Below are 25365 nucleotides of genomic sequence, written 5' to 3' on the forward strand. Positions count from 1 at the left end.
GAAGCCAGATTCACTTAACAACCATATTGTTAACAATTGCAGTGATTCACTTAACAACTATGGCAAGAAAGGTCATTAAACAGGCCAAAATTCACTTAACTGCCTCACTTAGCAACAGAGGTTTTGAGCTCACTTGTAAGTTGAGGACTACCTGTACCATGATTGATTTAAACTTCATTCTCTGCCCTTCTGTCCATCAACACCTAATCCCCCACTAAATACAATTAGCTAGAGTCAACAGAGCCTTGATCATAGATAGATAGATAGATAGATAGATAGATAGATAGATAGATAGATAGATAGATAGATAGATAGATAGATAGATAGAATCCCAGAACTGTCTACATGTCCCTGTCCCCAACATCTGTCCTAAACAACTATATCTTCTAAACACAAAAATCCAGATACAGCTGCTGAGTATGGGGAATATTATATGCAAATAACAGGAAATCCCATGCATGCCAAGTTCTCTCTGAAAGAAATTACAGGAATTTGAATCAGATACTAAATGATCCCTATGTTTCAACATCAACTAATAATTTCATCCACAAATAGAAATGTACAAGAAAAAGGTATAACCATTTTAATTACAATATGTTAATCTACTTTATTGAAAGGTTTTTAAAAATACAAGATCTAAATAATTCCTTATTTAAATAATATGTGCCTGTGTTCACATATACTCTTCTTTCATAATATTGTATCATATGCCCTGTATCTGATCATATGCCTTGTATCAGATACAGATACTGTATCTGAACACTTACCTTACATCAGGGGTCTTCAAACTTGGCCCTTTTATGACTTGTGGACTTCAATGCCCAGAATTCAACTCCCAGAATTCCTCAGCCAGGCATGCTGCAGAGGAATTCTGGGAGTTGAAGTCCACAAGTCATAAAAGGGCCAAGTTTGAAGGCCCCTGCCCTACATGAAATCCTGAATAGAATTTATATGTGAGTAATTAAGAAAATGTATCTCTAAATTAATAACTTGGAAGTTAATTTCAAAAACTATTTCAAAAACATATTTAATATTTAGTAAAAAAATATTTCAACCCCTGAACTCATTACAAAATATAACCTCCAGCACAATACAAAAACAAACAAAAAATTGCTGAAAAAAAACATGTTTCCTTTGAGTGCTATGATATTAATCTGGAGGACCAGACATCTGTGTATGTGAATTCCACTAATTTCATGAGAAAAAAATTTAAGAATGTACATTTAACTCCTCTCATTGAAATGACAATTGTGTTTGAATTGAAATTAAAGTGAGCATTAAAAAAAAGGCACAACAGTTTTGTTTCAAAAGCAGCATAGAAGAACTGAGTACAGTTACAAATATGTTACAAAGATCATAGACAGAAGCAGACAATATTCCCTTCAGTTCTTTCAGGCGTCCAAGAGAACAATTTCTTCCAATCCAATACAACTAGATGGGTGGCTGGTTATAGATTGGACATAACAATTCAAAAACCCCACCTCTTTCCTCAGCACACTCGTTACTTCATAACTCTGCAATGATAAAGCACAGCCATTGAAACAAATAATCTTGTACATTTTGTCCTAGCCAGCATACCACTGAACACTCTTCAGTAAAGGAAGTTCTTAAGGACTTTTTCCCCCTTATTTGCTTTTTTACTGCTCCAAACTCATGTAATACTAACAGCTATGAGAAATAATTTTATTAGAAAATTCAGAACTCTGAACTGAAAGCCAAATTTTCTACAAAGGTATTCCAAGAATTTCAACAGAGCATTAGACCAAGAGATTATCCACTTAATTATATTTTTATTCATAGGCCAATATAGTCACAATATTACAAATGGAACAGGTTAACCCAGAATCTGCATTTTTATGAATTCTAGCTGAAAATGGTAGAAGTTGAGTACTAATACATCTAGAAGGCACTGAGTTGGGGGATGTGTCATATGAACTAGAATTATGAAGCCGCTATTTTAAATATACATACCCCATTATCCATGGTTGCTGATTCTAGAAGTGAAGAAATAGACTTCTGTAATAGCTGTTGTAACAGGGAAAGAAGAAAGTATAATTATAAAAACAATAATGTAGTCAGTTTGTATCCCTAATATTTAAGTATTTTATTACCTGCTAACTCTTATCTGTAATTTCACAGTAAAATTTTTCTTGGTCAGGACATTTCACATAAGTAATATGTATTTAATTCTACACAGATTATCTAGAATATTTTTTTGCTTGCTTGTTTTACACCTTGTTTCTATGCTCTGGAAAACATAACTGGTATCAAACACAGGTAGGTGGAGATATAAAAGTAGATTTCTTTCTTCACCTGGAGCTGATCATAAAATACTGAATTAGAACAATATTGTTCTTGTAATACCTTGATTTTTACTGTGGATTTTGGTTGGGAATGGCAATTCAAAAACACTTCCAGATGCATCTTGAAAACTGGTGAAGTTACAACTTCACAGCAATGGCTGCAGTAGGGTAACCCTCTGAAATACATGAGAAAAAGACTATATATCTATCCCCAAATTTCCATGTCAAAGTGTGCTCATAGACTTCTTCACTTTGCACTGTAAGCTAGAACACATATTGTTCAAATATTCCCACCTTCCTTGATTTAATGTGCAACAATCTTGCAAGAGACGAGATAAAAGATAACGAAGAGAACATGAGATTCTCAACTTTATGTTCCAGTGCCAATACTAGGAAAAACATGTAAGTGAAGGATTTCAACCCTTTACAACTTATCAGTTGTTTTGATAAAATGACAGTCATTTTAACCATTTCTGAAAACTGTTCAAAAGATTGCAAGGAGATTTAAAAAAAAAACCTGGCAGGGAAAGGAGCATATAATGTACATCTGGCAGAATTAAAAGATGTGGAAACAGTAAAATGCTACAATACCACTGATCCTGCTCTGCTAATCCCCTGAACAATCAACTATACATTTAGAAAGTTTCTGCTAGCTTATTTTAAAAAGATTATCCTAATCTTTAGCCAAAAAACCTTCCCAGTCCAGTTTCTATATGATCTGTACAATAAACCATCCCTATGCACAAGCCTGTATGAACAGTGTCCATAGTATCATGGCATTCAATTTTAAGTGCAATTTTAAAAGTGAAAATGGGAATCTCATAATTGTTACTTCCACAACACCTAAATGAAAGTGCCAAAATCTTGCAATGCTCTTCTTTCTTTAGGAGCTAATGCTGACTTTTGAATTAAAGAGACAAAAAGGAAAAGGAAAAAGAGATTAGGAGAAACAAAGAAAACAACCAAACTGAGACATCATATTCTTACAAGATATACAGTAATTTTTTTTATTGTAACTCAAAACCAAGAAAGGAACATCATTGCTTTCATTGTCATGAAGGCTACAGCAAAGATACTACTTGGATATAACACAATCATTTTCACAAAAATACCTATTAGACTTTGTGAAGAGGTTTTTTTTAAATATGATGGTTATCCACGATATGTTCTAAGCAGTAATGCAGAAGAAGAAGAGGTTGGTAAGGTTTATGGTCAAGTTCAATTTGAAATTAACAACAGAACATTTAAGCAAGTTGCTTGTGGTTGGAGATTGGCATGCCAATGTTGGAAATATTAAGGAGGAAAACATCACTGAATGTTATGGCCTAAGAAATAAAAAAGAAAAACTTAGCAATTTCAGTCAATCCAATGATTTCTATGATATCTATCTATATATAATGGATATAACTTAGATGAAATACAGAGAAATCAAATTGACTAAATTATTGGTACAAGGTGATGCTTAGTTATAACAACAAAGTTATAATAGTTATAATATAGTTATTTACAGTAATGTGCGAGTAAGCGGCAATATAATTTTTCTAAATAAAATTTAGGAATTTTATTTTCTAAATATTTTTTTTAAAAAAATAAAGAGATGGCCAGGAGCTAACTGTGAAACAAAACATGATATACTCATAACTATATGCAAAATCCAAATCAAGCTAATTGCAGAAGAAGAAAGTTTCCATGGTGTGATCTTGAACATATATCCAGGATTTTCAAGGAGAACACAGGAATCATTTTTAAATCCTGAATCTCATTGATAGGGAAGTAGAGAAATGTGGAATGAGATAAAAGTTGTTAAAGATGAATGTGAAAAGAGATGGAAAAGACTAGGAAACAGAAAAAAAATAAACTAGATATCATAACAAATGGTCAAATTTGCCAACAAGAAGAAATGTTAAAGCCAAGAAGGCCAAATAGGAAGGAACTTAAAATGAATTTCTGAGACCTGTCAAAAGAGACAAGAAGTAGTACTACATTCTTGTAAAGATACTGAAGATGGAAAGAAACATAGAAAACAAGGGAAATCTTCTAAAAAAAAAATCTCCAAATTCAGATGGAGGTTCCACACTTGCTAAAAAAAAACAAAAGGACAGTAGTAACTGATTCCAAGAATACTGAGCAAAGATGGAAGGAACAGACTATAATTTAATAGGGATGTCAACATTCAAGATGCTTAGCAGAGATGTCACTATATCCAAGTACGATATATTTCTTACTTACAAGAACCTCTAGTACTAGAAGATGAAGTTATATAAGTACTCCAATCATTATCAAATTGGAGGACTACAGGAATTGATAAATTATCTACATAAAGTTGGCAAGCAATAAAAAAAATCTGTAAACATTTAAGAGTTATTTAGTATTGATTAGAGCTTTACATGGAAAGGCTGAGAAAGAAGAGACATGGAAAGATGGAAGCAGTAGTGGTTGCTATGCTGGAAAATCAGAAAGATAAGTTGAAGGCAAGCCTTCTTGGGAAAAAACCTATGAGGTACTAAGAGTCAACCCTGACTTAATAATACATAATCACAATTACATAGTAATTCTAGTATTGACCAATTGAAATGGAGCAGTTGAAAGGCAAAAAGATTCTACTCTCTTAGAATCTACTTCTATCTCTTTCATTGTGGTGTCAAGAATAGACTGCAATCAAAAACTTATGATTAGACATCTTGTTCCCAGTAAGACTCAAGTCTGAAGAGACATTGAGCTTTTCATGGAAGAGACATAGAGCTTTACATGGAAGAGACATAGAGCTTTACATGGAAAGGCTGAGAAAGAAGAGTGCTGATTCGTGCTGGATAATTGAAAAAGCCAAACAATACCGAAAAGAAGTTAATACACACTTTATGTATTATAGAAATATTTCAGTTATGTCAAACTGTGGGATGTGCTTAGGAAAATGGGAACCCCAGAATATCTTATTATCCTCAAGAGAAACCTTTACAAGATCATGAAGCCAGAGTCTGGATGGAACATGGTGAAACAGATTGATTCCTGTTCTAGAAAGGAATGACATATACCAGTGATGGCGAACCTTTTAGAGACCGAGTGCCCAAACTGCAACCCAAAATCCACTTATTTATTGCGAAGTGCCAGGGCTGCATCAGCATTGTGGTGCCTTCAGGGGGGGCGGGGTGTGTGGCCCACTGGGTGGGTGTGGCTGCAGTGGTCACGACAGACTGGGTGAGTGTGGCCGGGGTCAGTCCCTCGCCATCTCTGGGGCATCTCCGTGGGGTCAATGCTGTTTGCTTGCTCACTTCCTGCCCTGTCACTTCCAAATGCCATGTGCTTGCTACTCTAGCGAACTCTGCTGGGGCAACGGCATGCGTGCCCACAGAGAGGGCTCTGAGTGCCACCTCTGGCACGCGTGCCATAGGTTTGCCACAACTGACATATACTCTTCCCTTATTTATTCAAACTTTATGCTAAATATATATCGAGGGAAGCTGGATTTGAAGATGATGAGCAGTAGGAATATTCTGTACTGTTCTTATGACACTATGCTGATAATTAAAAATTTTAAATTTAAATGAAAGCATATGAAAAAATAGGACTAAGATTAGACCAAACTAGTGACAATAAATACATTACCCAGTCTTAGAATTAAGACACTTTGATGCCATGATATAGCTGTATCTAGTTTTTCTGGTGATATTCTTATGTAAATAAAAAGTTGTACTGTCAAGAAGTAGGATAAAAGAGTATTGATAATTTGGATGCCAGTGTTGGAGAAGAGTGCTGCAATATCACAGATAGCCAAGAAAACATACAAACGGATCATAAAACAAATCAAGCCAGGCTTTTCATCATGGCACAAATGATCCAGCTCGAATTATTATATTTGGGCACATTATGAAAAAATCTATAAAGAAGTCCATAATGCTGGGAAGGTAGAAGAGAAAAATGGATGACCAGCAACAAGGTGGATGGACTTATTTACAGCAGTAGTGGTTGCTATGCTGGAAAATCAGAAAGATGTTGAAGGCAAGCCTTCTTGGGAAAAAACCTATGAGGTACTAAGAGTCAACCCTGACTTAATAGTACATAATCATAATTACACAGTAATTCTAGTATTGACCAATTGAAATGGAGCAGTTGAAAGGCAAAAAGATTCTACTCTCGTAGAATCTACTTCTATCTCTTTCATTGTGGTGTCAAGAATAGACTGCAATCAAAAACTTATGATTAGACATCTTGTTCCCAGTAAGACTCAAGTCTGATGAATCTCTGTTCTGCGATTGTCAAGAACCATTCACACAAACCCATTCTCTAAATCACTTTAGTTTTTAAAAAGACATTCTGGGAAGACAAATTATAGTTTCATGAAGTGGCCATTTTTTGCTTTCCCTTAAAGCACTTCTTTTTGCAAGACTTAATGAAGTTAGAACTATTCTTATCAATTGTAGCACATGATATTGGCACAAATACAGACATACTATGTTCTATATAAGTGCATAGGAAATAAGAATGCTGCTGCTATTGTAAATACTATTACTATAATCTTAATCAATTTTACTGGATGACTAAGAAAAATAAATGCTGGAGAGGAGATAATATACTTTATATTTATTTTCTTTGCACTCTTTATGATTTTATAACCCTTCCAGTTGGGAGCTCATCACCTGGACAACAAACAAAAACAGTTTGTAAGGGAGCTAGTGAATCTGGGGAGCTGATCAACTATTTATAAGGAAGGATCTTTGTTAATTGAGTGAGATTGATTTTTTCCCCTTGCTGGCTGGGTATGTGTTTACTTGCACTCTGAGCACATGGACTGAGGGGAGGGGATTACAGCTAAGTCACTGATCAAGAGATTAGTGACTTAGGCTTTGTAGCATTCCTTAGCCAATAGGAAGTCCCAGCCAGCAGTCTTTCCAAAGAGGAAAGATAAGAGAGGAGCTCAGAAGCAGAACAATTTAATAGGAATGGGAGAATTTTATGAAAAAATTAAAAGGAAGATGAAACACATACTGATCTCCCATCTCCAAAGGCTAAGTATCAAGATGTGTTTAGATATAACATGAGGAAAACAGGGGTACGAAATCTATAAAAATGTAACATGGGATAAAACAGTTAAAGGAAAAAGAATCCAAGTTATTAACAGGATGTAGGATAAAGATAGAAAGCCAAGGGAGAAGGTATTTTTCCAGTTTACTCCACAGAGAGTTAAATGTATAAGTACCAGCCAGCTAAGCACAAGTCATGATTCATTCCTGCATTCCTGGCTCTCAGGNGGGAGGATTTTAGGTAGGGATGATTTTAGAAGCATTTTAATTGGAAACACAGCTGTCAATATTTGGTTTTTAATTCGGTTTTATTGGGGTTTATATTGTTGTATTTTTTGTATTTTTATTTTTATGTATAGTATTTGTTTTTTAAATATGCTGTGAACCGCCCTGAGTCCTATGGGAGAAGGGCGGTATACAAATTAAATAATAATAATAATAATAATAATAATAATAATAATAATAATAATAATAATAATAATATAATTTTTCTAAATAAAATTTAGGAATTTTATTTTCTAAATATTTTTTTTAAAAAAATAAAGAGATGGCCAGGAGCTAACTGTGAAACAAAACATGATATACTCATAACTATATGCAAAATCCAAATCAAGCTAATTGCAGAAGAAGAAAGTTTCCATGGTGTGATCTTGAACATATATCCAGGATTTTCAAGGAGAACACAGGAATCATTTTTAAATCCTGAATCTCATTGATAGGGAAGTAGAGAAATGTGGAATGAGATAAAAGTTGTTAAAGATGAATGTGAAAAGAGATGGAAAAGACTAGGAAACAGTAAAAAAATAAACTAGATATCATAACAAATGGTCAAATTTGCCAACAAGAAGAAATGTTAAAGCCAAGAAGGCCAAATAGGAAGGAACTTAAAATGAATTTCTGAGACCTGTCAAAAGAGACAAGAAGTAGTACTACATTCTTGTAAAGATACTGAAGATGGAAAGAAACATAGAAAACAAGGGAAATCTTCTAAAAAAAAAATCTCCAAATTCAGATGGAGGTTCCACACTTGCTAAAAAAAACAAAAGGACAGTAGTAACTGATTCCAAGAATACTGAGCAAAGATGGAAAGAACAGACTATAATTTAATAGGGATGTCAACATTCAAGATGCTTAGCAGAGATGTCACTATATCCAAGTACGATATATTTCTTACTTACAAGAACCTCTAGTACTAGAAGATGAAGTTATATAAGCACTCCAATCATTATCAAATTGGAGGACTACAGGAATTGATAAATTATCTACATAAAGTTGGCAAGCAATAAAAAAAATCTGTAAACATTTAAGAGTTATTTAGTATTGATTAGAGCTTTACATGGAAAGGCTGAGAAAGAAGAGACATGAAAAGATGGAAGCAGTAGTGGTTGCTATGCTGGAAAATCAGAAAGATAAGTTGAAGGCAAGCCTTCTTGGGAAAAAACCTATGAGGTACTAAGAGTCAACCCTGACTTAATAATACATAATCATAATTACATAGTAATTCTAGTATTGACCAATTGAAATGGAGCAGTTGAAAGGCAAAAAGATTCTACTCTCTTAGAATCTACTTCTATCTCTTTCATTGTGGTGTCAAGAATAGACTGCAATCAAAAACTTATGATTAGACATCTTGTTCCCAGTAAGACTCAAGTCTGAAGAGACATAGAGCTTTACATGGAAGAGACATAGAGCTTTACATGGAAGAGACATAGAGCTTTACATGGAAGAGACATAGAGCTTTACATGGAAAGGCTGAGAAAGAAGAGTGCTGATTCGTGCTGGATAATTGAAAAAGCCAAACAATACCGAAAAGAAGTTAATACACACTTTATGTATTATAGAAATATTTCAGTTATGTCAAACTGTGGGATGTGCTTAGGAAAATGGGAACCCCAGAATATCTTATTATCCTCAAGAGAAACCTTTACAAGATCATGAAGCCAGAGTCTGGATGGAACATGGTGAAACAGATTGATTCCTGTTCTAGAAAGGAATGACATATACCAGTGATGGCGAATCTTTTAGAGACCGAGTGCCCAAACTGCAACCCAAAATCCACTTATTTATTGCGAAGTGCCAGGGCTGCATCAGCATTGTGGTGCCTTCAGGGGGGGCGGGGTGTGTGGCCCACTGGGTGGGTGTGGCTGCAGTGGTCACGACAGACTGGGTGAGCGTGGCCGGGGTCAGTCCCTCGCCATCTCCGGGGCATCTCCGTGGGGTCAATGCTGTTTGCTTGCTCACTTCCTGCCCTGTCACTTCCAAATGCCATGTGCTTGCTACTCTGGCGAACTCTGCTGGGGCAACGGCACGCGTGCCCACAGAGAGGGCTCTGAGTGCCACCTCTGGCACGCGTGCCATAGGTTTGCCACCACTGACATATACTCTTCCCTTATTTATTCAAACTTTATGCTAAATATATATCGAGGGAAGCTGGATTTGAAGAAGATGAGCAGTAGGAATATTCTGTACTGTTCTTATGACACTATGCTGATAGTTAAAATTTTTAAATTTAAATGAAAGCATATGAAAAAATAGGACTAAGATTAGACCAAACTAGTGACAATAAATACATTAACCAGTCTTAGAATTAAGACACTTTGATGCCATGATATAGCTGTATCTAGTTTTTCTGGTGATATTCTTATGTAAATAAAAAGTTGTACTGTCAAGAAGTAGGATAAAAGAGTATTGATAATTTGGATGCCAGTGTTGGAGAAGAGTGTTGCAATATCACAGATAGCCAAGAAAACATACAAACGGATCATAAAACAAATCAAGCCAGGCACAAATGATCCAGCTCAAATTATTATATTTGGGCACATTATGAAAAAATCTATAAAGAAGTCCATAATGCTGGGAAGGTAGAAGAGAAAAATGGATGACCAGCAACAAGGTGGATGGACTTATTTACAGCAGTAGTGGTTGCTATGCTGGAAAATCAGAAAGATAAGTTGAAGGCAAGCCTTCTTGGGAAAAAACCTATGAGGTACTAAGAGTCAACCCTGACTTAATAGTACATAATCATAATTACATAGTAATTCTAGTATTGACCAATTGAAATGGAGCAGTTGAAAGGCAAAAAGATTCTACTCTCGTAGAATCTACTTCTATCTCTTTCATTGTGGTGTCAAGAATAGACTGTAATCAAAAACTTATGATTAGACATCTTGTTCCCAGTAAGACTCAAGTCTTATGAATCTCTGTTCTGTGATTGTCAAGAACCATTCACACAAACCCATTCTCTAAATCACTTTAGTTTTTAAAAAGACATTCTGGGAAGACAAATTATAGTTTCATGAAGTGGCCATTTTTTGCTTTCCCTTAAAGCACTTCTTTTTGCAAGACTTAATGAAGTTAGAACTATTCTTATCAATTGTAGCACATGATATTGGCACAAATACAGACATACTATGTTCTATATAAGTGCATAGAAAATAAGAATGCTGCTGCTATTGTAAATACTATTACTATAATCTTAATCAATTTTACTGGATGACTTAAGAAAAATAAATGCTGGAGAGGAGATAATATACTTTATATTTATTTTCTTTGCACTCTTTATGATTTTATAACCCTTCCAGTTGGGAGCTCATCACCTGGACAACAAACAAAAACAGTTTGTAAGGGAGCTAGTGAATCTGGGGAGCTGATCAACTATTTATAAGGAAGGATCTTTGTTAATTGAGTGAGATTGATTTTTTTCCCTTGCTGGCTGGGTATGTGTTTACTTGCACTCTGAGCACATGGACTGAGGGGAGGGGATTACAGCTAAGTCACTGATCAAGAGATTAGTGACTTAGGCTTTGTAGCATTCCTTAGCCAATAGGAAGTCCCAGCCAGCAGTCTTTCCAAAGAGGAAAGATAAGAGAGGAGCTCAGAAGCAGAACAATTTAATAGGAATGGGAGAATTTTATGAAAAAATTAAAAGGAAGATGAAACACATACTGATCTCCCATCTCCAAAGGCTAAGTATCAAGATGTGTTTAGATATAACATGAGGAAAACAGCGGTACGAAATCTATAAAAATGTAACATGGGATAAAACAGTTAAAGGAAAAAGAATCCAAGTTATTAACAGGATGTAGGATAAAGATAGAAAGCCAAGGGAGAAGGTATTTTTCCAGTTTACTCCACAGAGAGTTAAATGTATAAGTACCAGCCAGCTAAGCACAAGTCATGATTCATTCCTGCATTCCTGGCTCTCAGGAAGCTAATCTGTTTTCTTGAAACCACTGCAGATATTAGACAATCATAAAAGTATGTAGATGAAACTTCCTGGGATATGACAGCTTTGTCTTACTCCCAGGATGACAGCTCCCTTATGGTCAGGGAGAACAAGAGTTAAGGACGGCATAATATGTTTTCTATAGGCAATGAGCCAAATTATTATCTATGACAATAATAAGAAGAGGACTTTTGATTGTGGGAGAGATGATTTGGGTTTGTCATGCACATGTGGATAATACTGGAGTAAAAATAGTAGCCACAGTCTACACTAGCATTAACAACATTAAAAAACTAAGTAAACTGCCCTGGAATTAATTTAGGTTGCTAGGTAGATGACTAAAGTCCAGGCTGCCAAGATAGTATTGTGAGAAATACTATTTCTTCCACACAGAAAAGACAAAGCACAGTGGTCTCCACATGTCATCAAGCAAGTGATCAAGCAAGAGATTTAGATATACTGGTCATCAGTCAACTTTTTTAAACAAGCTAAATCTGTATGAGAGAGGAGTTGTCACATTACACCAAAAAGAGCAGCTTTTAAATTTATCTCTGAGGGAAAGCCTAGCATTAAATTCAGAATAGTGCAGATACCAAATAGTTTTGTTTTGTTTTTTACTTTTCTGGGGAGAAATCAGAATAACAAATTAAGGTAACAGATGAAGATATCTAGGAAGAAAGTATTTGAAGAAATCAGAATAATAACTAAGCAAAACACAGATTATACATCAGAATTAGATTTACATATATTAAATACTTTTGAGGGAGGTAACTAGATTTAAAAAGGGTGCTTACTTTACTTTTTATCCTTAGCTGCTAAATCAAAATTACTTAAAAATTCATAAATAAATTTATCATTGGACAATTGATGCACTATAGTCAATTACTCTTCTTGAAAGTCACTGACAAAATTTGAATACTAAATTCAAAGATGAATTGCATTTTTATCGGATCTACAATTGCATGTATTATTTTAATAATAACTCTAGTTATTATATAATATAAAGAAGTTCTTATTGTTCTTGGATGTTATTTTGTATTCTTGTTGCAATGCTGATTTGTAGAATGAACAAGTAAAATTTAATTAAAAGAATTCTAGGATATCTTGACACCTGGGTCCTGATGGCACCTCCCAAGAATCATTAATTCAAATTTAATATTTCTTCACATTTGCAAAGAAAAATATGTAATTTGCCTTCAAATTGGGTTAGGTCCCAGAAGAATCAGCAACAAGGCATTCAACTTTACTTTTTTAAAAAGAGAGCTGACAAGATGAGGATATTATAGCTAGTCAGCTTAACATTAGTTCTTATCAAACTGGTGAGTGATTAAGTACAATTGCTCTAATCCCACATTAAGAACATTTAGGAACAAGCTTTGCTGAAAGAAAATAAGTATGTTTTTTGCAAAAGTATATCTTTTCTCACCAATTTTCTAGAAGTTTTTCAGAGTGTCAACAGGCATGAGGAGAGGTGACCTGCTGACATTGTTAGTCTGTTTGAAAATATAAAGAATACAAGGATCCTCATCAAAGGATCTTGAGGAAATATAATGGGATAGAGGACCATTTTTATGAATTTCTAAATGATTAAACAAAGCAGAAAACAAAGAGCTGAAATAAAGGCACAATTTTCTCAATGGAAGAAGTAAGAAATGGCATCCCTCAAGAACTGATAATTAAGTTTTTTTCAGCATGTTGATAAATGATGTTGACTTAGGGACAAGTAAACAGTGATCTGATCAAGTTTGTGGATGATACCAAACTGTTCAAAATGACTATGAAGTGCTCAAGGAGGATTTTCATTTTTTTATATTTTTAAGATTTTTATGCCACTTTTGCTACTTTATAAGTAGAAAAAGTGGAGAACATACATAGTACTCCTTCCTCTTCCTATTTTCCCAAAACAACCACCCTATGAGGGAGGTTGAGTTGAGATTAACTGGCTCACAGTCTCCCAGGAAGCTTTCAAGCCTGAGGCAAAACTAGCACTCACCGTCTCCTGGTTTCTTAGGACAGCATCCTAATCACAAACACCAAACTAGCTTTTTAAAAATTAAATTTCTTTAAACTGGAAAAATGATTAAACAAAGAGCAACTGCAGTTCAATTAAATGAGTGTAAATGGATACACACTAAAACACATACATCCTCTCCATTTTACATAAATATTAATGGGATCTGACCTGCATAATCCACTATTGGTAGGAAAAAGATATTGGGTCATATGTAATTTAATTAAGATACCAGCTCAGTGTATGGCAGCTGGGAAAAAGCCAAATTCCATGCTAGGTTCATTAAGAAAGACTGGAAATACAACTGCCCACATAACATTCATATATAAATCTATAATACATCTCAAATACTGCATACAGTTCTGGTTGCCACATATGAAAAGAAGATAGAACTGGAAAAGATTTGGAAGGGGACAAGCCAAATGAACAGAAAGTTCCAACACTTTTCTTATGAGAAAAAAACTAGAAAAAATTGGACTCTTTAGCTTAGAAAAAGGCAAATGAAAGGGACATGGTTGTGTATGCATGGTATGAAGACAAAATAGTTCTTCTCAAATCTCTAATATAAGACAAGATGATGACCACTACAGTGACAGAAAATATTATTTGATCCCCTGCTGATTTTGTACATTTGCCCACTGAAAAAGGAATGATCAGTCTATAATTTTAATGGTAGGTTTATTTTAACAGTGAGAGACAGAATAATCACAAAAAAATCCAGAAAAACACATTTCAAAAAAGTTATAAATTGATTTGCATTTTAATGAGTGAAATAAGTACTTGACCCCTTCGCAAAACATGACTTAGTACTTGGTGGCAAAACCCTTGTTGGCAATCACAGAGGTCAGACGTTTTTTGTAGTGGGCCACCAGGTTTGCACACATCTCAGGAGGGATTTTGTTCCATTCCTCTTTGCAGATCCTCTCCGTCATTAAGGTTTCGAGCTGACATTTGGCAGCTCAAACCTTCAGCTCCTTCCACAGATTTTCTATGGGATTAAGGTCTGGAGACTTGGCTTGGCCACTCCAGGATCTTAATGTGCTTCTTCTTGAGCCATTCCTTTGTTGCCTTGGCCTTGTGTTTTGGGTCATTGCCATGCTGGAATACCCATCCACAACCCATTTTCAATGCCCTGGCTGAAGGAAGGAGGTTCTCACCCAAGATTTGACCGTACATGGCTCCGTCGATCGTCCCTTTGGTGCGGTGAAGTTGTCCTGTCCCTTTAGCAGAAAAAACACCCCAAAGCATAATGTTTCCACCTCCATGTTTGATGGTGGGCATGGTGTTCTTGGGGTCATAGGCAGCATTCCTCCTCCTCCAAACATGGTAGAGTTGAGTTGATACCAAAGAGCTCGATTTTGATCTCATCTGACCACAACACTTTCACCCAGTTCTCCTCTGAATCATTCAGATGTTCATTTGCAAACTTCAGGCAGGCCTATACATGTGCTTTCTTGAGCAGGGGTACCTTGAAGGCACTGCAGGATTTCAGGCCTTCATGGCGTAGTGTGTTACCAATTGTTTTCTTGGTGACATCCTTGGATTGCTCTTTGGTCTTGGCCATGGTGGAGAGTTTGGAATCTGATTGATTGATTGCTTTTGTGGACAAGTATCTTTTATACAGGTAACAAGGTGAGATTAAGGAGCACTCCCTTTAAGAGAGTGCTCCTAATCTCAGCTCATTACCTGTATAAAAGACACCTGGGAGCCAGAAATCTTGCTGATTGATAGGGGATTAAATACTTATTTCACTCATTAAAATGCAAATCAATTTACATTTTTTTGACATGCATTTTTCTGGAGTTTTGTTGTTATTCTGTCTCTCATTGTTAAAATAAACCCACCATTAAAATTATAGACTGATCATTTCTTTGTCAGTGGGCAACCATAGAAAATCACCAGGGGATCAAATAACCTTTTCCCTCACTGTAGCTTGCATGGATTTAAGGAGTTGGACAAATTTCTGAGAGATAGGTCTATCCAGGGCTATAAATCTTGAAGATAAATCTTTGTCAATTTACATGACTTCCAAAGTTTTTTTTTTTTTTTTTGAGAATCACAGTTCTCCCCTTCCTGTACTGGTATGTTTGCAACTATAAAGGCAAAGGAAACTAGAAGAAAGAAATCAGAGATTGTTTGATGTATGAAATATCTCATTTAAATTTTTTTGATAATAAATTTCCACCTCTGGATGAAATTAGACAATTTTGCTATAAAACCTAGACCAAAAATAGATAGTGGCACAGGATACAAATTGTCCAAGACATCATTGAAGACTCCCTATACCATAACTTTCCCATTTATGTATACTTTTGGTGATGATTCTCAACAACTGAATAGTGAGTTTACATAAGAATACCTACTGGATTATCAATATGCCAGTTAATGCAACATGTTCTTACTTGTCTTGTGGATGCTGATCTATTTTTTCATTGCCACATGTGTTACATATAGGCCAAGAGAAAGCAGTTCTCTCATTAATGCCGACTACAATACCTGAAAAAAAGTAGAATAATTTGCAAAATTTAATATACTTTGACTTTGAACACCTTTGACAATCGTGTTTGTTTTTTGATATGAAAAACCAGTGCTTTTAAATAAGTGTACTATTTTATAAGTGTACTATTTAGATTTCCATTGATTTCAGAATTAATTGTAACCAAATCCTAGTTGCTCTCCTAAGTATTAAAAAAAGCTGTAACCTAGATTTTATTATTTTTATAATTTCTCTTTTTCCATATAAGAGAAAATGTTTTCAAATACAAAGTTTGAGTGACAATATACCGTTTAATAAACTAAGAAATTAATGATTTTTGCCAGCAAACCCTGCCTTCCTTAGTTTCTGTCTTCACAGTAAAAGTCAACAAACCAGACCTCCTTTGAACCAGAAAATTCTGATTAACAATACCAGGGCATGAAGTCAAATTTAAATGATTAAATATCCTGGCTTGTCTAGAGCTATTAAACACATTTTTTTGAAAAAGGGAACAAAAGTTAACGGATGATTTCCTAAATTTATTCCATAAATTGATGAGCTGTGGTGATGCAGTAGCTAGAATGCAGTATTGCAGGCTAATTCTGCTGACTCCCAGCAGTTCAATGTCATATAATATATGTGGGTACATGCATAATTCTGTATATTTATTTATTTTTGTCATATTTATGTAGTGTATATTGGAGGTGGTGACCTTTTGAGAGCTGTATGCAATGAAATTTCATTTTAATGTATGTTGATTAGTGTACATTCAAAGTAACAATAAAGTTATTATTCTATTCTATTCTATTATTTTATTCTAATTCTCACCAGCTCAAGGATACCTCAGCCTTCCATCCTTCCAAGGTCAGTAAAATGTGGACCCAGATTGCTGGGGGCAATATGCTGATTCTGTAAACCGCTTAGAGAGGGCTGTGAAGCACTGTGAAGCAATATATAAGTCTAAGTGCTATTGCTATTTCTCCCCTCCTTTAGAGAAGTCACTTGAATAAAAGGATTTTCATGTCTCATTTTATAAAGTTATACACTTGATATATTTGCCTAGTGGTAGCTATTACTTTAATCTGAAATGAACCAAAGTGAAGAAAAAAACCAGACATGACAGAGTTTTTAAAGAGCATTTACACTGGTTTAACATCAGGAATTATTCTTTATTTATATCCAGGTAACTGAGATTTAAGTATGTCCTCCCAAGCCATATACGTGACTAGAAAGGTCAGTCAGATATTTGGATCACCAATAAAGTATTGTTGTTTAGTGTTATAAATCAAGCAAGATGGAATTTTATGGGAAGGCTAATAAAAAGATTTAGAACAATAGCGGTTTGCTGAGCCAAGCAATAAACATTAAGGATGCAGAATGTTTGCAAGCAAAACATATAAATGAGTAATCTTAAAACACCTGCAAATAAATGGATTACAATTGTCAACCCTACAGTGTCAAAGGCAAATTGCCCAGAAAGCCCTGAGGGTTTGAGTAACATGTTTGTATTTTGATAAATGAAATTATTAGGAAAATCAGGACTGGCAATAATCCTATATACAGATAGTCCTCGAATTACAACCACAATCAAGCAAAAATATAAGACCTTTATTAAATAAATTTTGCCCCATTTTAGAACCTTTCTTGCCACAATTGTTAAATGAATCACTGCATTGGTTAAGTCAATAACACAGCTGTAAAGTGAATCTCACTTCCCCAATGGCTTTGCTTGTCAGAATTTCGCAAAAGGGAGCAAATGACCCTGGGACATGCAACCGTCATAAATATGAGTCAGTTGTCAAACATCTGAATTTTGATCATGTCACTATGGAGATGCTGCAATCATTGTAAGCGTGAAAAAACAATCATAAGTCACTTTTTCAGTGCTGTTCTAATGTTGAACCATCACTAAATGGACAGTTGTAAGTCGAGGACTACTTGTAGTAGGCATCAGTGCAGGAATATGTAATTTAATTAATTCGGGGTTTATTATATTTTTATGTAAAGTTTAAGCTTTATAATGAGTTGGAAAAAAAAAGCTTTCAATCATGATGAAAGACTAGACAAAGTAAGAAATGTAAGCCAAAGCAGGGCATATAAACCAATTTTCTTCTCAGGTTCTGAAGGCAGTATATATAGGCATCTCCCAATTTATCCTTGCAACCTTTCATTATATAAATGGAGTTATCCAAGCCCCAGGCCAGGGGTAGGCAACCTTGGCTCTTTTATGACTTGTGGACTTCAACTCCCAGAATTCCTGAGTCAGCATTCTGGGAGTTGAAGTCCACGAGTCATAAAAGAGCCAAGGTTGCCTACTCCTGCCCCAGACTCTCCAGTCCAGGATCATTTGTAAGGTCATTATCCAATATAATGGCACCCACAAAAGGCAACAGAACAACTAGTACAAAAAGTATCGTTGCCTTTTTAATAATCTGCTACTGCACCAGAGGAGTCAACTATAACTTCTTCAAATGGAAATTATCAATTAAAGAAAAAAGAGACAAGGAATATAATTTGTCATAAACTCTTGGAAAACAGGCAAAAAGAAAGCTAGTATTAAGATGTCAAATAAGAAAAAATATAGTTACGAACCTCTTACAGTACAAATAGAATTGATTTGAGTGGTAGAATCCAGATAATCTAGTTTGACAGGACCAGTCAGCTCAGTGATGTCAGCACCAGCAGCCCTACACAAAAGGGGCTTTTGTAGCAAGAGAACGGTACGTTCAATGCAAATAATCTTACCTGCCAACAAAGACATTTTGATAAGTTACAGTAACAAAGAAAAAAGTGGCCGTGTTAATTATCTAAGCCAATAAAGACAAATTCCTGCAAGTATTTCACTAAACTTGTTTTAGTCTGATTTATTCAAATGCGTACTCTATTCTGGTTAATAGGCTGCCAGCATCCACTAATCAGGTTTTATTTAGAAAGGAAATTAGCTGCACATTAAATTTTCTTTATCTTTTAATGGTGGGTTGGGGGTTATTCCAAAGTTATTCACATGTTGCACTTTGCTCCCCAAAACAAGGTAGTCAAATCTTTGCTCAGAGGAGTGTCAGTTCTTGAAACATGGCAAAAGGTTTGTGCAGGTAAGTCAAAGGTTTAAATCTGATAGCTAACAATGATGTAATATGTACTGATTGGTTTATATTGAACATGATTAGAATTTAATTTTATTCTTCTCAAGTAGTGTTAGCTACAGTACTGTCACTGATACTAGTACTATGGTGGAAACTCTATCCAGTTACTTTTTCCCCCTTCTATTCAATGGTGTCTGATTCTTGGAGATTATCTGGACAAGTGTCTACAGTTTTCATGGCAAGGTATTTCAGAAGTGCTTTGCCACTACGCTTTTCCTAGTGCTGAGAGAAAGTGAGTAGCCCAAGGTCACCCAGTTGGCTTTGTGCCAAAGGTGGGACTAAAACTTGCAGTCTTCTGGTTTTTAGCCTGATGCCTTAACCAGTAGCTCTTCATTCAAATACCTACAAGCATGATTTATTATTTAAAATTAAAGTTAGGCTTGAGCCATTATATTTAGAGAAACAACTTAGATTATAGGATGGAGTAGTGTTAACAACAATGAACATATCTCAGAAGCGATATAAGCAGTCTATAATATAGACAATAAAACCTATTCTGGTGCATAATTCCCTACATTTCCTTCTCATTTTATACCACTGGACTGGATATGTAACACACAACAAACTGGTTTTACTAGTGCATATTAAATTAATTATTACATAAGTGTTCTCAGCAACAAATCAATAAAGATTAAGCAGTGGAAAGCATGAAAAGAAGGATTGCTTCTTTAACTTGTTGACAATTCAGTTCCATTGGTTTCCATTATATTGTCATTATAAAACTCTGTAATTCTAAAATATAGCCTCTATGTTTTCTTATTATTTAGCCCCTTCTTCCTTTTAAGTCATCATCGCTCTCTAATTTCTGTTGGTAGGGATGGCCTAGATGTAGGAAAGTCATCTCATTTAGTAAATAAGCTTTCAAAGCTTTTCCACTTGTAAAGAAAGAATGAGTATGCTAAAAATCCTTCAATTAACAAGCAAAAATCACAGAAAACAAGATTTGGCTTTCTATTCTTAATGTATTGTAATGCCCAAATGTCAGATTCCTGTTTGAAAACATTAAGTGAAGTAGGACTCTACATAATTCGTTCCCTCATCAAACTTTTCTTAGGATTTCTTTTCTTGTCATTCAGCCTTCCTGTAACTCTGAATTCAAGTCAAAATCATCTTGTCTGACATTCTTTCAAGTATTTGGAGTATACTATTTTAATAGTCTTCTCTTTTCAAGGTTAAACATTCCCAGTTTCATCCCTCTCTCTTCAGAAAACTTAGTTCCTAGTTCTTTGATCATCTTCACTACCCTTCTTTCTACCTATTTCAGTTTCGCTGAATACATTTTAAGCGTGGTGCCACAACTGGACACAGTATCTGACACAAAACAAAACAAAATCAAAATATTACTGTGGAATTCTTGTGATCTCTGAGATGGTTGTATGTTTGTAGACATTTCATTATCCAACCAAGGTATTTTATCAAATGCTTTACTGAAACCAACGTGTATTATGTTCATATTAATCCCACTATCTATTAAGAAAATTTTCCAATGAAAAATTAAATGTTTTTTTAAATAACGCTTACTTGGTAATTACTGCATTTATTTCAAGGTGCTTACACATCTACTTGTTTATGATCTGCTCTATGAATCTCAGACTGACTGGTCTGTAATTTTCAGGGTCCTCCTCCATTTACCGTTTTGAACATAGAGACATTTTCTCTCCTATAAGCATCTTGTATTTTACATTTTGTCCAAGATTTTTCAAAAATAATATATAAGGACTTGGTGTAACTGTTAGGCAATTCATTCAGTTCTAGAGATTTAAATTCATTAATTTAAAAGTAAAATAATATTTTCTAATCATGCTTTCATCAACCCCAAATTATAATTCTGCCCTTAATTCTGCTCTGCATAATTTACTGCTTACGAGATGTACTTTTTATTAAAAAAATGAATCCAAATAAGAGTTCACAGGCTTTGCTCTTTTTTTTTTTTGTTACTTGTTAGAATTTTGTTGTAGTAAATGAGGAATGTGTAAAGTAATTCATTTTTTGTTTTTATTTTGAAGCTATCTAAACAAGACTTTTTTTTATTGTTCATAGCATCCTATATTACCCTCAGAGCATTCTAACTTTTAGTATTTGAGATTCTATCTCAGTATCATGTTTTGTTTCCCTTAAAATAAAAAATGCCAGCTCACTTTCTCATATTTTAATTTCATAAACAAAGCACTCTGAATTTGTTGGTATCTGGTCAAATATACCTTATCTTTTTGCGCTATATCCTTTGAGGGAGAAATTTAGAATATATCAAACTGAGAAAGTTGTCAGTTAAGATGAGCCAGGAATTTCCTGCAAGTACTATGCATGGCAGGGTTTGTCTCCCAACAGATATCAGGGTAATTAAGTTTCCTATCCTTTTGGAAGACATTATTCACATCTTCTTGGTGGGGAGGTGACAATGAACACCAAGTTGGTATGGATTTTATTCATTTATCCTGTTTTAACAACTCAATGAATAAGGTTTTAAAGAACATTAAATATAAGATCTTAAGAAATCAACAATATATTAATTTTTATGCTTACTGGATACCCAGAGAATGTTTAAGAATGACTGGCTATTGGAAGTGTAAAAGGGATAAGAGGATATATTATATTCTCATATTACATATGATATCCAATTCAGATTGCCTCGTTATTTGGGTTTAATTGCCCTCAGTTTGCTAGATGTGTCTGAAAAATCAATGAATTATTCTTAGAAGTTGGAAAAATGATGTAAGACCAGATTATTTACACACACACACACACACATACACACAACCTATTTTATAATCCAAAGCAACCTGGGTGGCATATAAATTTATAATCCTGGATTTCAGATTTCTATTTGCTTTCAGTTTATGCGGAGACTCTTTTCTATATCATGGAAAGACTGATAAATATTATTTTCGATCCTCAAGATTTAATGATATGTTTAAAAGCTAGTCTATATATTTTCTTATATGCATTACGTTTGTATTCATTCTTTTAATTTTGATTAGGTTGTATTTATTTTTATGTTGTTATTAAATTGTGCTAATCCTTACCATTTCCACACATAGCATCCTTGAAGAAAACAATACAAGGGGAAGAGCTCTTGAATGCTTCCATTACTTCCACATCAACCACACATGATGAAACAACCGAGACAGGTAGTGTTTTGGGAGTTCCAGAACTGATCTCAGACTCTCTTTGCAATGAGAAATCAGTGACAAATAGCCAAAATTGTCTTTGGTCTGGAGAAGCACTGCCCTTTTCCTACGATTGAAAGGAAAACAAAATTAAAGACCATGAAGCAGATGAAAACTTCAATTTAGCTAGCAGCATTTTAATCAGAGTACAATCAATGGATCATACAACACATGTAGCTTACTCTACTCTCCAAAATGAAGTTCAGAGAAAAAAAATTGCCAATTTTTTGTGGCACAATTTCATTCTCTTTAGAGCAATTTTAAGATAATGGCTGCAAATGGTTTCTCTTCTTCCCATATTTCACCCTTAACCACCACCACCACCACCAAGCTCAAAATATTGGCTAAAAAAATTATATCATTTTAGGTGATATACAGAATCACTAGATCTTTTGCAAATCTTCAGAAGATCAGGAGGTGATTATAGTTGTACTACAACTATAAGCAGAAACATATCCAGGTCCTGTACACGTGCTGGGATAAAATCAATGATTATCATTGCTGCCTATTGATTGCAATAAATCAACTGTGTGATATGACTAGATTTGAAACTTAGAAAGTAAAATGGTGGGTGCTGTACCATATTCAAAGTTGCTATACAGGTAATCTTCATTTAATAATTACAACTGGGACCAGCAACTCTTGTCACTTAGGCATGTGGTCATTAAGTGAGATATCAAATGACTGTGAGGAACTTGCAACCTCACTTCTACCATTAATCATTAAGAGAATCTCTCACAGTCATTAAGCAAGACATCACATGATTGTAGGTATTTAAGAAGATATTGGAGAATCATTTGTCTGAAATGTTACAGGGTTTCCTGTAGAGGGTTAGACTAGAAGACCTCCCAGGTCCCTTCCAATTCTGTTTTTCTGTTAACTTGCAATTTTACTGCCAGGCTATCAATTGACTCTGCTTGTTGAAAGCCAGCTGTAAAGTGTGTAAACAATCACATGACCACGAAATATTATGATCATTGTAAATACCTGCTAGTTGTAAAACACCTGAATTTTGATCATATGTGACTTTTAGAGTTGTGCAACAGTCATAAGCGCAAGGACTGGTCATAAAGTTACTTTTTAAGTGCTGTTATTCCTTTGAATAGTTGCTAAAGAGGGCAGTTGTTAAGCGATGTCTACCTGTACCAATTAGACACAGCAAACCATTGCAATCCATCTTATTGGTCAAAGTGAAAGTCACTATAGTGCAGGTATGATTTGCAGCTTGCAGATTCCCCTTTTGCAATTTCCAGAATCAATTCTACTACATGGGTTGAAAGTACTGTAAGTAAAATTTTGAAGTGAAAAATACCAATAAAACCTGTAAATTTCATTTCTTTTGTTAGTTTTATATCTTGTTTTTCCTCCAAGAATGCAATGCAGCATAGATGATATTCTTTTTTCCAATTTTATTTGAATAACAATTCTGTAAAGTAAGTTGGGCTGAATGATAGTGACTGGTAAAGTCATCCAGTCAAATTCCATGGCTGAAGATAGACTTGAACATCAATCTCACAGGCTTATTCCAATTCCCTTATAAAATTCTGAGCCTACCCGATTTACCTCATCTTTCCACTCATGGAAGTTTCTGGCCACAAAAAAGTATTAAGTCCTGCTCCAACTATGACTAGCTCAACCTTAATTAAGGTTTAAATATAAATATTTCCTTATATGCATTTGTTTTAAAATAGGTCACTTTGAGGATTTCATAATTATTGAGCAATTCAAACATACTATATGTGATGCCTTTGACTAGTATTATTTTGAAATTTTAGACAGTTATCATGTGTTTTTTTTCCTTAAATAAAGAAAATACCAGAAGCATTATTCTTACATTGTGTAATGTGCTTCATTTTCTTGGTAGAAACTCTATAGGTATAAACTTGGAAGTTTTCTTCCTGGATAAATTTTGACATTTTTCAAGGATGCATACAAACTAAATGATTCATAAAAGGTAACAGGAGAAACAAAAACATCTATTCCAGCAACATAAATATTCTATTTGGGACAGGAAGGTAAATATTCAGCAAAAGATAAAGGTCATCAAAACAAATGATCTCATAATGAAATTACTTACCTTTTGTAGCTCTTCTATACAAAAGGGTTTCAGATTTGTATTAAGAAACTTACTATTAAATAGTGAAACTAATATAAACACTGCAAAGTAATAATTCTTGAAAATACTGCAGAATTACTTCAGATTAACATTTTGTTCAACTTTTATCATTTGTCATTTTTGTCATTCTTCAAGGTTTTGATATAAAATGCTTGGGCACACTTTCCTGAAAGTAGGCCCTCTCAAAAGTCAAAGAAACATGTATAGATCGTGCTATCAAAGATACTTAGTGTACCAACAGGTGTCATAAAATATCTACAAATTAGAGTGTTTAAACTAAAATAGTGATGCTGTAGTTGAATTTAAAACAAGTGAGCAGGATCAGGATCTCCCTTTTCTTCTCAGTACTTCTGCCATAATTCACCCATTTCCAGAGAACCAAATGGCCCTTTCCAAGAGCTGAAATTCAGAGTTCTACGCACACAACTCTACAGATACTTCCATTTGTCATAACATCATTATCTGTAGAAGTAACAATTCAATTAGTCTTTAAAACGTCACAGTAACACCTTTTCTATTAACAGATTTCTATAGCTCAGGCATGTCAAACTGCCGGCCCATGGGCCAGATGCGTCACTCCCAAACTGCGCCTACCCCATTGCCGGCAATGGGGAAAAAGTCGCAATACGTCGCACGACGTCACGTGACATCGTGAGTTTGACATGCCATATCTCTTTAGAATCAAGAATATTAGAGCTTTAACCTGATATTTGCATTTTATTTTTCAATTAATTGTGTATTAATTTTATTTATGATCTCAAAAAAAGACTGGAAAATGTGAGTGACTTAAAAGGGATTAATAGACTGCAATGTATAATTTCTTCAATCTTTTTTTTGCTGCTGTTCTCATTTCAATTGTTAATTGAAAATTGAATTTTAATTATACTTCTTAAAGACATAAAGCAG

General features: G+C 34.6%; 1 protein-coding gene across 1 annotated transcript in view; it reads right to left on the bottom strand.

Annotated features, from left to right (window-relative positions):
* Positions 1-1036: 1036 nt before the first annotated feature.
* Positions 1037-25365, bottom strand: part of SPIDR (scaffold protein involved in DNA repair) — a 90011-nt gene continuing 65682 nt past the window's right edge. Inside the window, exons 8-13 of the mRNA XM_029284067.1 lie at positions 22200-22410; positions 18626-18778; positions 15960-16053; positions 2365-2479; positions 1972-2025; positions 1037-1514 (exon numbers count right to left, since the gene is read on the bottom strand). Coding sequence (XP_029139900.1) covers positions 1392-1514; positions 1972-2025; positions 2365-2479; positions 15960-16053; positions 18626-18778; positions 22200-22410 — 750 coding nt within the window. The 3' untranslated portion in view covers positions 1037-1391. The remainder of the gene's footprint in view (positions 1515-1971; positions 2026-2364; positions 2480-15959; positions 16054-18625; positions 18779-22199; positions 22411-25365) is intronic.

Source organism: Protobothrops mucrosquamatus, unplaced genomic scaffold (genome assembly GCF_001527695.2).
Source record: "Protobothrops mucrosquamatus isolate PMUCROS unplaced genomic scaffold, P.Mucros_1.0 scaffold356, whole genome shotgun sequence".
NCBI lineage: Eukaryota > Metazoa > Chordata > Lepidosauria > Squamata > Viperidae > Protobothrops > Protobothrops mucrosquamatus.